Source organism: Aythya fuligula, chromosome 1, assembly GCF_009819795.1.
Source record: "Aythya fuligula isolate bAytFul2 chromosome 1, bAytFul2.pri, whole genome shotgun sequence".
In the NCBI taxonomy this organism is placed as follows: domain Eukaryota; kingdom Metazoa; phylum Chordata; class Aves; order Anseriformes; family Anatidae; genus Aythya; species Aythya fuligula.
In genome coordinates this window covers 192,557,750-192,572,753 of record NC_045559.1, presented here as the reverse complement: position 1 = coordinate 192,572,753, position 15,004 = coordinate 192,557,750, and the positions used below count along the sequence as shown (strand labels likewise).

The 15,004-nt window shown below is 42.1% G+C and overlaps 1 protein-coding gene across 4 annotated transcripts in view; it reads left to right on the top strand.

Annotated features, from left to right (window-relative positions):
• Positions 1 to 268: 268 nt before the first annotated feature.
• Positions 269 to 15,004, top strand: part of YAP1 (Yes1 associated transcriptional regulator) — an 87,453-nt gene continuing 72,717 nt past the window's right edge. For all 4 annotated transcript variants that reach the window (XM_032193553.1, XM_032193536.1, XM_032193545.1 and 1 more), the window contains exons 1-2: positions 269 to 631; positions 2,922 to 3,169. In XM_032193553.1, the coding sequence (XP_032049444.1) occupies positions 284 to 631; positions 2,922 to 3,169 (596 nt within the window). In that variant the 5' untranslated portion in view covers positions 269 to 283. The remainder of the gene's footprint in view (positions 632 to 2,921; positions 3,170 to 15,004) is intronic.

Here is a 15,004-nt window from a genome sequence, read left to right as displayed (position 1 = left end):
CGCTTCGGGCGGGCGTAACTGCGAACTTTTGTTTGGCGTCCGCCGCCACTTCGCTTCCGCCGCCGGGACGGAGGCGCCGGCCGGGCTGGGCCGGGCTGGGGCCGGGGGGGCAGAGCAGAGCAGAGCCGTCGGGCCGCCCGGCTTTCCCCGCTCAGGGCTTAACGAAACCCCCGGAGCCAGCAGGACCGAGCCGCGGGGCATGCGGGGCCGCCGAGCCGGGCTGTGAGCCGCCCAGCCCAGCCCAGCCCCGCGCCGCTCAGCGCCGGGGGGTCCCGCCGGAGCCATGGATCCCGGGCAGCCCCCAGCGCAGCAGCCCCAGCAGCAGCAGCCGCCGGCGGCAGCGCAGCCCCCGGCCTCGCAGCAGGCTCCTCCGCAGCCCCCCGGAGCCGTGGTGGTGGCGGCGGCGGGGGGGACCCCGGGCGGCGGGGCTCAGCCCCCCGGGGGGGGTCCGCCGCCGGCGGGCCACCAGATCGTCCATGTGCGGGGCGACTCGGAGACCGACCTGGAGGCGCTCTTCAACGCCGTCATGAACCCCAAGGGGGCCAACGTGCCGCACACGCTGCCCATGCGGCTGAGGAAGCTGCCCGACTCCTTCTTCAAGCCGCCCGAGCCCAAAGCCCACTCCCGGCAGGTGAGGGGGGGGCCCGGGGGGCAGGGGGGGGGTGGTCCCGGTGCTGCCCAGGGGCTGGTGCGGGACCCCGGGGTGCTGGCTGCCTTCCTCCCTCCCCCCTTCTTCCTCCTCCTCTTCTTTAGAGGGGTCCCCAAACTTGTCCTGGCCCTGCAGTGCTCGGTCCCGTCTGTGGGAGGCCGTGCCAAACTTTTTTTTCCGCTCCCCCCCCCCCCCCCTCCGTCTCTCCCAAACAATATGGATGGAGCGGCGCTTCCACCATTTCGCCGCCTGGGCAGGCTGAGGGCTGAGCCCTCCCTCCCCCGGTGCGAGCAGGGCCGGGGCCGGGGGCACGGCGCCGCCCCAAATGGGGGGGGGGACGGGACGGGGGGACACGGCCCGTGCCCACCGCCAGGGGGTCACCGAGGGCCGGGCTCGGAGGCCCAGCTGGGGAATAAATGGGGTTTCGGGAAATCAAGGGGGTTTCTGGAAATAATTGGGGTTTCTGGTCGCCTCTTGGCCGCGAGGGGGGTGGGGGGGGGCAGCAGGAGGGAGGCTGCCCTTCCATGGGGTCGGCCAGCCCCTCCGTGATCCTGCCCAGTTCTGGGGCTGGGGGTTTTACGGCTCGCCTAGGGGTTGATTCATTTTTCCAAAGACTCGAAAATCAGCCCGGCCTTTCTGTTGGGAGGCCGAAAAGAAAATAGGGAGAGGGGTGGGGCTGAGCTGCCTCTGTAGTTTGTTCTCTTGCTCCCGAGTTGCAGGCTGACATCGCCGGGCCGCGGGACGGGAGCGGAAAGTTGCTGCGCCGAGCGCTCTCCCCCTTGTGCGAGCGCCGTCGCGGTGTGCTGGTGCACGGACGTGAGCTGGCCCACGCTCAGCGGCTGCTGTGCCGTGTTTGCTGCGGGAACTGCAGCTAAATGGCCTTCGAAATGCAGCGAACTTGCGGGATGGGATGTTCACCCAGCTTCTTGTGCTTGTAAGCTCGGTGTTGTCCCACCGGGGTATGTTACCCCACGTCTGTAACGCCTGCTGCTCAGTGGGGCCGTTGTCCCTCATCTCTGTCAGCATTTCCTAAAACATAAACCTGAAATTCAGCTGCAACCAGAGAATCATTTACTTCATTGTTGGCCATCTTATATTAAAAGACCACTTTCATTTTCCTTTTTTCGTTCAGTTGATCCGTATCAATATAGTTGAACGGGAGAGGGCTTCACGTTTCTGTAACTCCCAACAACTAAAGCACCCCAAATTCAGTTGAATTGCAACTTTCATGTTGTGTTTATACCCCAAAGTAAGGCAGTTCGGTTCCAGTGCACCGTGTGAAGCTTGGAGCGTGCTCACGCACAGCTGGAGCAGAAAGCCTCCCCGAGTTGTAAATGGGGCCTCGTGTATGGTGCAATCCTTTGCGTAGGGAGGTGTGGCAAGGGCCGAGCCGTGCATCTTATTGTAGGTGGCCATGTTGTTCTGGTGTATCTACAGAACTAATTAATCAGTCAACGTATAGAAAAGCTACCATTTTAATCCAGTTTTCAGAGCTGCCTTTTCTCTTTAGTGGTGGACGCGAGTTTACTACTGGCAGAGGAGCTGTGGGCACCTCAGGCTGGCAGCTCGCGTGAATGGCTTTGTGAGTCACTTCTGACTGACCGGTTACACCGTGCGCGGAAGCTTGCTTTAGATAAAGCTCAGGCAGGCTCTTTGTAAGCTCCCGATACCCTTAAAGTGCAGTTTGTGCAAGGGTTAGGAAATTCTCTGTTCAGTCCTGTGTAGCTTTTTGTTGTTGTTGAGTTCAGGAGTCTTCCTCTCGGAGCTGGCTACAGTCAGTGGGCCTGCCTGCGTTGCTTTTCTCCTTGTGCAATCCCTTAAAGCCGTGTGGAGGGTGTGTGAGGGATGTCCTTGCACCCTGCACCCCCGTTTCAACAGGAGAGCGTGAAACTAACTCCCCCGGCAGGACGAGGGTGCGATGGGGATGGGTGGGTGCAGTCCAGCAGTGAACCACGCAGCCTGCTGTGTGTGGTCTGCTGCCTGCAGACGTGGTTTCTTCTTAAGCCCACACCAAGGATTAAGAACTTCAGTTTTCAAAATAAAACTAAAAGGAGTTATTTATAGTTAATACTGACTTTTACAAGGACTTATGCCAATTAACCAACCCAGTTCAAGACTATTGAACAGCAACAACTGCAAAATGAGCAGAGCACTGGAAATGACTAACTTTGGAGTTTCTTCTGAAAGATTCACTTAATGTGAAATGTCTTCTAACAGATGTATTTCTGCTAAAGTACAAAAATCTGACGGGAAATACCTTCACTCCTGACAGGCCAGCACTGATGCAGGGACAGCAGGAGCCCTGACCCCTCAGCATGTCCGAGCTCATTCCTCACCAGCATCGCTGCAGCTGGGTGCCGTTTCTCCGGGGACACTTACACCCTCGGGAGTAGTGACTGGACCTGGAGCTCCATCTTCTCAACATCTCCGCCAGTCTTCCTTTGAGATCCCTGATGATGTACCTTTGCCACCAGGTTGGGAGATGGCAAAGACACCATCTGGACAGAGATATTTTCTTAAGTAAGTAAAACTTGTTTTTGTTTATCTGTATCTTCTTTTTTTGTGGTCTCTGAATTTTAGTAAAGTTCACTGTGTTTAAAGTACATATTTTAAAAACACTCCTTATGTGTAGTAGGAGAGGAGATCCTGCCACTGAGGAATTTCTCCCACATTAACACTACTGTTTCTGAAAATTGTATGTTGTTCTGTGAATATTTATCCTATCTAAATCTCAGCTGAAGAATGTCATCCATTATATTGTGTACTAAAAATCAGTGAAAAGCATGTTGTGATTTTTAAACAATATGACCTTTGGGTCTGTTGGATCTTGCCAGAGTTCTCATTCAGGTCAAAATACACTTTACCTTATTTTCATGATACAGATTAACCTTAGACTATTATAGTGAGGCTATACCAGGACCTCTTGGTTTGTCAATAAGTACAGTTGTGTAAGTAAAGAGTCAAAACTTTGCTGCCTACTCTACTCATGAGGAAGTTAATTTATGTGTTTGATTGCAGTACTGTAACTCTTAACTCATCTGCGTTCCTTGCAGTGAAAGGGAAATTGCAGAACTTCTAACAGAATCACACAGAATCACAGAATTTCTAGGTTGGAAGAGACCTCAAGATCATCGAGTCCAATCTCTGACCTAACACTAACAGTCCCCACTAAACCATATCCCTAAGCTCTACATCTAAACGTCTTTTAAAGACTTCCAGGGATGGTGACTCCACCACTTCCCTGGGCAGCCTGTTCAAATGTCTAACAACCCTTTCGGTAAAGAAGTTCTTCCTAACATCCAACCTAAAACTCCCCTGGCGCAACTTAAGCCCGTTCCCCCTCGTCCTGTTGCCAGGCACTTGGGAGAACAGACCAACCCCCACCTCGCTACAGCCTCCTTTAAGGTATCTGTAGAGAGCAATAAGGTCACCCCTGAGCCTCCTTTTCTCCAGAAAAATTGTTTCTTAACATTGTTTCTTGTTCCTGTGGCTTTTTCACACAGTGAAATTAGTATCACCTTTTCTGTAACTGAGGAGAGGTTACATATGCCAGCCATCTGACAGCTAGTCCATCAGGGAGCGTTTTCTTTTTTGCCATTTCTGAAACAGCAGGAGCTTGTCCTTCTTTCTGCAAGCGTGCCCACCATGACGCATAATTGGCCCTCAAATATTTTGACTATATTTTGAACTTTTTATTTAACTGGAAGGCTCTAAATAACCCATTGTGTGTCATTTTCAGGGCTGGGAGAGGGGAGGGGCAGCACAGTGTGTTATTTATGTAAAACTTGTTTCTGCCAAGTAAAACATCTGTATTCCTACCTTTCTTGCTAAAAACCAACATTGTCATTAATACTTCCATTTGATTGAAGTATTTGAGCTTGTAGCTTTTAAAACTAATTTATGTTGTCTGCAGTAAGAACGGATATCACAGAACTTCTTAAAACTTTCTTGTTCCTATAGTGGTGGTGCTTTCATACAGAGAAATTAGTGTCAATTTTAAAAACCAAAAATAGATTACAGCAATTGTCTGAAATTAGTTGATCCTAAATGTTACTGTTGAAAGCCATCGTTTTGTGTTAGGAAAACAAAAATGAGTATTACGTAAAGATGTCGAAGATGTGGTATTTTCTTTGGTGCAGTTTAACAAATCAGCATATTCTAGAATGTGTGAACTTCAGTGGGCACAAGTAGAATTTCTTGGAACAATGTGAGTTTATGCCATTTGAGATTGGTGGCTCATTAGGCCTTGAGGAAACGAAAAGCAAACTTTCTTGTTTTGACTTTGTTAGTGAAAGCTCTTAAAGAACAACTTATGAAACCTGAAAAACAGATACTTGCTTTTTAAGTTTTACTCTTACAAATGTTTTTGTTAATGTAGTGGTTTTTGCAGAAAGTAGACCAACTTAAGAGATACAAAGTGTCTTTACACAAAAAGTTGATTTTAAAATTATGCTTATTCAGGTGAAATCAGAATGAAAGTTTTGATCTTGGAAAGCTTTTGTGCAGCTTCATTATTACCACAAAAAAAAAAATCTTTTCCTTTTTTTTTTCTGCAAGTTTCTTGTCCTTTCTTGGTGTTCTGGTATCCATTTCAAAGGGTCAGGTTTCAGCAAGAACAATAAAGAGCCTGAGACTGGAAAGTACACACAAGTCTGGCAAACTCATCTGCATGTGCAAGATCGTTTGTTCTCAAGCAGACATCCAAAGTAAATGATTGAAAGAGCTGCTAGCTGTGAAGGATGTGTCTTGAAGGGGAAAGGAGTGGAAACAAACCAGGTTGTTAGGAATAAAAATAAAGGCTGTACTTTCTGAACCTCTCTCTGCTGGGTCACATGCTGACCTTGGGAGATTTTAAACAGCTTAATGGGCTGTTTTCTTTTGGCTTTCCTTGGGTGATGCCGTGGTATGGAGAGGCTAATGAGGACAGTTCTGAAGGCTCTGTTCACACTTTCGAAGTACATTTCTGGTTCTTAAAAGATTGTTTAATATTGTCTACAGGTGATATCCCCCCAACTTCACTGGAGTTCATGAAGATTTGTAAGAAAAAAAAAAAAAAACACTCAATGTTTTCAAGTACTAGCAAAATGTTTTCTTTGTATGCTTAAGAAATCCAAAGAATTTCTGAGAATTAATTTTAAGTAGCAAGTTTGTATCTCAGAAGCTTTTCTCATTGTTGAGTGATAAGTTCAATTTCATACGTGCAAACTTGTTAAAATCATGTCTTGTCTAGTTATACCTTACATTTTTGCTCAGAGCATGAGGACTGAGATTCCTGATGCTAAATAAATTTAATGTGGTTCCTTCTATACTGATTTTTGGTCTCTCTTCCAAGTATTCAGCTTTTTTGTTGGATTGGCTGCATTGCTCTTTGTTTCCATTTGTTCTGTAGCCACTCCATGAACGGTCTGGTAATCAGGCTCTAGAAAGATCTTTGCAGAATAGGTAACAGTATTAGATTTTTTCCAGATGTCAGTAAGCCTTATGGTTATAGTTATCATAATACGCTACATTGCAAACTGAATAATTTAAAAGCGAGTTTCGTACTTAATACTGTAAGGATTTTAGTTGCTTCCACTAACCAAAAGGTAAAGCACCACACGTATAGTGGTTTGTGCAAAGAGGTAAATTAAAAAACAGTAAGTACAGGGGGGGAAATACCTGTCTGGCCTAATAAATGCATGTGTTTATGTGTATATAGGCCAGATACATGCCACGCACCTATCAGTGCCTACTGAAAGAGGGTGAGAGTGGAAGTGTAGAGTGATCCAGAATTATTCTGGTAAATCAGTCTGTCATCTAGATAAACAGTCCCCTTTATGCGTGAATGGCCAACGTATGATTTCCACTCATTAGCGTTCATCTTGCTGTTATGAGAAGGACTCTCGAGTGTAATTTTCTGTTAATGAAAATGCAGATGGTTTTGGCCGGTGAGTTCAAACACTCTTGCTATCCAGCTGGTAAAACTAATTCTATTTTTTACTGAAACTGCTACTTAAATAGAACTTATTAGTTGAGACTTGCCTGGTTTCTAAGTGGTCATAGCTGAGTCATCCCAGCATTGTTGTGCGGTAGGCTTTAGCCCATTCTTAAGCATGCAGTCAAAGAGACTTGCTTGGTTTCTGTGGCGATGTCAACTGCATTGCTTTTTAACCACTTCCTGTTAGCCAGCTGCTGGTTGACATTTCAGTGAACTATGGAGAAAGATAGTGGATCACTCTCTAGGCAAAAGAAAATATGCCGCAGGAGGAGCAGGCGGCAGTTCCCCAAAGCAGAACTGTGTACGGGCTCCGTTTGATTTTTGGAATTCCTCCTGTGCCATTTTAACTCAGCCTTACGCTTTTAATCCTTACAGAGGTCGTGCAATACTTCACATTTTGTCTTGTGGGGAAAAGTTAGCTGATTGTCCAGCAAACAAGTCTTGTAATTACTTTTCCTACAGGAAGTAGTTCTTGCAAGCAGTTTATCAACAACTTCCTATTTTTTCTGTGAAGTGTTGAATGACTTCCTGAAGGAGGCCAAGGTGGTTTTCATTAGTATCTGTGGGCGTGTTTGAGGTGTTTACCCATCTGGCAGAAACCTTAAAAATAGATCGTTGTTACACATTTCTTTCTTACTCCACACAGAGCCATGGCTGTACGGAGTGAAGCTGAATGGTTTTAAGATACCGAACGGGTTTAAGATAACAGGGAGCTATGTTTTTTTTCTTTAACTCATGGGACTCTATGTGTACAAGAATATTATGTCATACATGACAAATAACCAGCAATGCTGTTTTAAATTTCTTTCACATCTCTATTTTTGCCCCTGTCTGGAACCAACTGCTTCAGCGACATCATCTGCTCCCTTCATTCTCCTCTCCTCCCCACCCTTCTAACCTTCTAGGGCAGAAAATGTTTGTTGGAAAAATTGCTGCCACAGTTGTATATTTTTGTTGAATACCTAAATTTTCTGGGGAATTGTGTATTTAGAATCATTAGTTATGGGAGCTCCTCTGTTTGTGGTTCTATAGTTTAGGCTAGTTTGGCATTGAAAGAGATGTACTGTTGGAAACCAAACCTGCAACCACTGCTTTTGGCAGGCTTGACTACTTTTTCATACTTACACTAAAAAGAAATGGAAGTTTTTTCTGTTTGCTAAATTCTATTTGTAACATGTCAAACTCATTTCATCTTTATATTGGTGATTTCTGACTTTATGAAAGTATTCATGAGATCATTGATCTAAAAAATTCCATGAGATTTGTGCAGCGGAAAATGGGCACTGTCAGTTTCAGAACGTAGCTAGAGAAGAGAAATATTAGCTCAAATGCTTTTGAAGTAGAATACACTGTGGTATGTTTTTTGGCAATTTAAGACTTTGGGTCTTGGAAGGCCAAGTACTAGAGCGTGTATCTTTCCTTCTGCCTCTTACTTGAAGAAACCTGAAATTTGTTTTGTGAAAGAAACTATTTTGAACGTACACTTGTACTAAAGATTCCCATATCTTTAAAAGGGAGGAAGAAGAAGAAGAAGCAGAAGGGCAAGCCTGTGTTATTTGTGTTAGTACTGAGCCTGAGCTGGAAGGAGGATGAAAGCACACCTCCAGTTCTCTCAATTCAGAGAACGTGCAGCCAGCTTACTGGGTGGGCACTGGTGAAAGAAATGGCACACGGTGCTTTTCCTGTGTTTGATTTTGTTTTGCCTAAGAAAAATTGCAGAGGTACTGATAATATCTTTGCGTTCAATATACTGCCATACAAGATAATTTCATAAGACTCTTCCAAAAACAGTTTTATTAAGCTGATGTGATTTTTTGGTAAACAAAATTTATACCCTGTGGTTTTCATTAACATATTTTCCTTTTATTTATAAGTGTGTTTATATTAATTATTCTCAGAAAAAATAGAACCTGGGACAAATACAGAATCTGTAGTTAGTTTTAAGATAATTAAATTCTTTGAGGATGTTTTTTTTTAATTGGCTGTTGATCTGCACCTTTCTTCCTCCCACAGGTTTTGCCTCTCAATATCTCTCTTAAAAATAATCTTTGTGCATTATAGCGTCTGATTCAGTGCCTACTGGAACTTTTCCATGAATTCTGAAAAGCATTGGATCAAACCTCCACTGAGAGCTGCTAGTGCTGTAGGGGAGCATGGGCCAACTGTAGAAGATGATGAATATGGTTCTTACAAATCTAAGTTGGATCCGAATACACACACTGGAGAGAGAGAAAGCAGTGGCATACTTGTGAAATTAAGATTGTGTTAACACAATTTTCATTAAGGCAGAAAAAAAGGGGTTGTTTCAAGTATCAAACATAAAAGCTAAACCTTTCAATTTCCGTTAGTGAGTTGGTCAGAATTAGTACTTATTTATCTGTTGAGAATACTTTTGGTTTATATACTTGGAATGTATAATACTGTTTTATAGCCATACATACATATCTCCTACATTTAATTTAAAATGAGTTTTTGTTACTGGGGTCTGAAAACTGTAATGTGGTGACCGCTGCAATTGTAACTAAATTCTTTACTATGTCTTTTATAATGAGAAATCTTAGAGTCTCTCTGATCAGTAATAAGAAGCATCTGATACAGGGTTAATCAGAATTCTATATAAAGTATGCTTCTGCTATTCCACACAAGATTTTGTCAGGTTGTATTTGTTTAAAAGTAGTAGCATCAAGCTCCATGGGAGCAATTATGCCACTATGGAATCACTTCTGTTTGCTCAGGTCTTGACCTTTTCTAAAGACAAACAAGAATTTGATATAAATCAAGATGAGTATCTTCTGGACTCTCTTATCCTTTACCTTTCTTCTGAGTGTTGAAGATGACAAAGAATTATAGAAGGTTTTCTTTAGTAGTCTTTTGGTTTGTAGCGTAGTGTAACCTGTAACCCATCAACCACAATATGGAAATTCCCACTCAGTAGAGAGCAGTAAAATAAAATGATATTAATTTGAAAGCTCCGATAAATCCAAGACAGTGGACCTACCAGTTTTTACAAAAATTATTTCTAATGGGTAAATGCAATTGAACTCTGAGTAGTATGTGGCAAAAATCTGACCTTTTAATAAGATTCATCTCTTGCTTCGTTATCTCTCCTCCTCTGCAAATGAAGAAAGTCAGTAGGTTGAAAATTTCATATGCAAAGCCTCCACTTCCATCTGCACCTGTGGCACAACAACTGCATGTTTTTAAAAGCTAGCACAGAGCAAGCAGAGTGGGTTTTTCACGCAGTTTGCCCATCTTTACAGTAGACTTTCAGAGAAAGGAACTTTTTATTTACTGGACATGCTGAAATGTTTACCTGCGGGACCTAAACTGGGTCACCTGTAAAATGAAAGCAGAGTACTTGTCCCTAGTTTGCTCCCAAATAAACATTTTCATATATCAGACATCAGTAATTACTTGAAGATTTCCTGGAGATCAAGATGTTTTACTCAGGGTTGAAATACAAGAGTAACTGTTAAAAAAAACTGCTCTGGTATTAACTGCAAACAATTTCAGTCAGACTCTTGATTAAGACTATCCTCCCACTGCCAGCCAACCAAAGGAAAAAAAAAAAAATGAGGTAAATGGCTATAGAGAGATGTCAGCCAAATCAGAGATGTTTCTCCTCTTTTTATATGTGGCCAGACCACTGCATGTGTTTATCTTCACAGCTGGGAACAAATTCAGATGATGTAATTCGATTTGGTTTAACCTTTTGAAACTGATAGCAGCTCAGTTCTATTAATTTTGTTTCCTAATGTTTTTGTAAATTGCAGTGTATTTGTATTTATTTGTACAGTCCAAACACACATACGTGGTAAAACTCATTAATGGTAGAACTCAGTCTTTCACTATTTTATATAAAAGTTGTTCCCTCTTTTTTTTTTTTTTTTTTCTTTCCTTCCAAATAAGCTGTGTGTGATTATGTAACCCCCCTAATATTTAAATGACTCAATTTCTTCAGTAATTCTTAGAGAAATTTTCCCTTGGTTGAATGCGGGAAATTTACGTGAATCTTCTATGAGTAGCAGCAATCCTCTGGCGGGTGTCCCTAGGGCGTGACTGAGATCACAGCATCACAAAATGGTGGGAAGGGACCTTGGGGTCCATCTGGTCCAAGCCCTGCTCAAGCAGGGATACCCAGAGCAGGCTGCCCAGGACCATGTCCAGGCGGCTTTTGAAGGTCTCCGAAAAATGGCAGGGAGACTCCACCACTTTTCAAAGGCCTCCCAACCTGCTGTATGCTAAAAGATAGCATCGAGTTGTGGAAGAAAGACAGGACTGTCTGTAGGGGAAGCTTGATGGCTGAGGAGTTCGCATAATGTGAAACCTTCTTGGGAGGAGGCTGTGCTGGAATGTTAGCAGATAAATGCCATGTAATGGCAGGACATAGTCTTACAACCAGCTTGCTAAACTTCATTTTTGTGTAAGGAGATATTTGGAAATTTACCAGATAAAATATATTTCAGTGTGTTTAAATAGGAATCTAGAGCATGGGGGAAGTTTGTCTTTTTTATGAAAACTGTACCACGTGTGTGTGTGTATGCACACACATATATATACACACATACATATAATATGTTTGTCTTTTTAATGAAAACTGTACTTCATACATATGTATATATACAGATATACGTGTATATATTATATGTGTGTGTATATACATGTTTGTTTGCTAAGTAACACTGGAGTTTTGTTTGAAGAACAGGAGTTTTTGGAAGGCATAACCAGACTGTGCCCCTGTTTCACAGCCTCCTGAAGTGCTTCCTGGAGTTTCTTTTCTGGGATTCGCTCAGCTGGTGTTTAATCTGGTTTTAACAAAGTTACTTGAGGCGGTGTTTCAGGCAAGTATAGCTAGGTTTTCTAAATTGCTGGTTAAGTCAAACTAATAATATAAAGCTGCCTTGTAAAGCAGGACCTTTACCAGTGTGCTGCACGTCAGTCATGGCAGTTGCTAAGGAAACAAAGCTGTCCTGAAAACAGTCATGGACTTTGCTTTAATTTCACTAATGAGACTTTGCTGTGTCATAGTGAAAGATCAGATCCCTTTTGAGACTCTGGCATGCGGTTTGTTAACTTAGATTGGTGTTAGCAGTAAGTTTAGTTATTGATTATTACACTGAGGTTGGGAAGCCAGTTGTGGTGTTTTTTTCTTTCTCCTGCTGAACTGTTTTATAGGGAAGTCAAGTAAAGGTCATTTACTATTGCTAGTTTATCTCCAAAGGGTTCTGATTTATGGAGAGCTTTGTTGGTAGTCTGTCTGCACTGCATGAGTTTATTCAAATAGTTATTGCTTTAAGGATGTCTTTCCCTTTCTAATTACCTGTTGTAACTGAAATGTTAAGTAAACTTTTTGTCTTTTCCGGATATGTTATAAAATTAGCCATCTGTGACGTAGTAGTACGTTATCTGAAAGCAAACAAGCATGGGTTGTATATGCAAAATGGAATTCTTTGGGTAAAGGAAAGAAGCACAACTCACTAAGTGGGCTTTAATTCCAGGTATACTTTCTCATAGGACCTCAAAAAATTCTTCCTTGTTTCATGATCCTTTTCAAAACCTTGGTTGGCAAATCCTCTACAACTACTTTTCATTCAAAATATATGTGGTCTCTTTAGAATGGTAAGAGAGAATAAAGTTTCTTTCCACATTTACTGTGTTGATGGTATAGTTGGAGGACTTTAAATACCTGGTATTCACAATTCAGTGGTGTTCTTTAATACTTCATTATTGAAAAAATCTTTATCAGACTGAACAGCTTTACATTAAGTATAGGAAATGAGGTACAGTTACAAAAGTGTAATCTGAAATATAAAAGGTCGTTACAAAGAAAAGGTAAAATTAAAGAATCACTGTCCCAATAAAAGTTTTCTTAGCATGAGGGCTACTAATAATGCTAATTATTAGTGGAAATCTTACTGTTAGTAACAAAATGTAACAGGACTGAGTGGTACAGCACAGATTGCATGTGTTTTCCTTGTTTACAGGGGACGGTGCATGGACTTTTTGTTCTCTAGCCTGAGTTTAAAAATGTTTTTGTAATAAAGACATGCAATGGTAGCTGTGTATCAAACATGAATCTTCGCATCCTAGCTGGTAGTCTAAGAAGCACCTTCTATGCCTGACTTTATAGGCTGTTTTTGTATATATAACAAAAACATGTTTCTGGAAATGAAGAAATAGTGTGCGTTAATTGGAGCCTAGCTGTCCCTTGATGTCTCTGCTTGCCGTTAGGTCAGGATGAATTATGCCTGTTTAACAGCAAAAAGTTTTAAACTCTCTCAGTCTTAGTAAGAGCATCCGATGGCACATTCCCTGGCTGCAGTGCTTTGTAGGAATGAGCCTGACTAAGCTAAAACCGCTTGTGTTCTGGTTTGTGAATGGGTAGGTTTTGAGAGCTTTTTCATAGTCTGCTGTTGACATAATCACATTACCATCAGTGTTGATCCATGTTTCACTTTCCTACTTCTGTCCCTAAATACGCAAGTACTTAATTTCCATCTTTATGGGATACTTACACTCTTCTAGCCAGTCAGTTTAACATTTGGACTGAAACAAGCGTTCCCTTTCTTTCATAGCTGGTCTTTCAGGTTTTTCCTTACAGGAATCATAGTCTGAAGCTGTTCTAAAGCACAACTATGATATTGGGACCAAGTAATTACTAGATAATGGAGGATAGGAACTTTCAGATTTGTAGTGTTAAGAGAACTGTTACAATCTGTATGCTTGTGAGTTTTTGTTTTTGCCATTTTTTTTTTTTTTTTTTTTTTTACCATAATGACTAATAACTGAAAAAAATCTATTGGTATTTCACAATATCCTGATAATTTAGTCACTGGCTAGGCATAAGGAAGAAAAATGGGAAACAAACCTTAGCATAACCATTTAGTTAAAAATTAACATTTTAAGTATCCTTATTAACAAGGTCAAAGGAAGTTTTAATTATATTCTTCAAAAAATATTTTGCAACTCAAATCTGTGCCCGTTTTTTATTCACAGTTAGGTGGGTCCTAACACGATCAGCTTTGTGTTATAGACATTTGTGGAGGAATTTGGACCATTCATTGTTTTCTTGATGAGTTAAATGTCAGTTGTGCATGGCAATGTCTCCAGGAAAAATGATTCTTAATTCAATTTAGAAGCTGTGGTGCCCATTGTCCAACTTCTGGTTTTAAGGTTGCGTCGGAATGGGGGTGGGCAGGAGGGGAGCTTTTTTCTTCTGGCGCAGCTATTTGTGTGGCTTTTGCTCAGGGCTACAATTTGAGTCCTGTTTATGCTATGATGGTGAGCAACTCGGAGGTTGCGTGTGAACTGTAATTGATTCCTCCACTCCGCAGTTCTCTCGCAGGAGGAGCGCAGCCCCTGCCCTCTGCCAAGTTCTGCCCTCTCAGAATGTCTTTAGATGCTTGCTCTGTGAAACTGAAGGGGAAGGATTTAAAATGCTTTCTAAACCAAGGTAATAGCTTACTTACCCAGTTGTTGAGAGAGTTGCAGTAAAGTGAAGATTGCTGGCTTTTGGAATGGATAAATTTAATGTAAATAAGCTTATGTGAAGAAGTCTTTATTCCCCACAGGAAGACATTAAGCACTTTTTTTTTTTGTGCTCGCAGAACAAGTCCGTTTGTATGGAATTTATTTGAAATACGGGAGATTCTGGTGCTTGTTGCCTTGCCAGGATCTGCATATATTTTTTTTTTCCTTTAACTTTGTAAAACTGTTTATATGAGAGAGATTTGCAAGCTTATGAGTTTGCTTTTACGTGATGCCTATAATTCTTAAGTATCTGGAATAACTATCGTATACTTATCTCTGCAGGTAAAGGTATTTGATCTGTATTGCCTTTACCCGCAGCTGTGGTATGAAGTCATGAGAGCTTAGACTAGTAGCCGTTCAGTTACTTGCCCGCTGTTGATTAAAATATCCCCGTCCCATCTACCATATGTAGTAGGTATGTGTGTACTTTGTCATGATTTAGTCCAATTGCAAGATGCATGTTGTGTAAAAGAAATAGATGCACGTGTTACTTTGTTGTACAGGATGTGGTTCGGTTCTTGACTTCCAACTAAAATCTTTGTCTATTTTTCAAGCTGCAGAAAAATAAATAAGATATGAATTCTTGGAAGCAGTTACTTTATCAAACTGATGAGTCAAAAAAAAATTATGAAAAGAAGATACACAGGCTGCAGTGCTATAGCGACTGGTTCTGTCCCATTGTTCTGCTTCATAAAGCAATCTTCGTTTTCACTTTGATAGGACCAGTTGCTTTTCATTGAGGTTAGTATATCACTTGCATCATGGGCAATATTTCTGTTAAAGGAAAAGTACATTTTTTCCAAGCTATTAGGCTAGTTAGCCCGTGTTCCTGCCCAGCATTTCAGAGA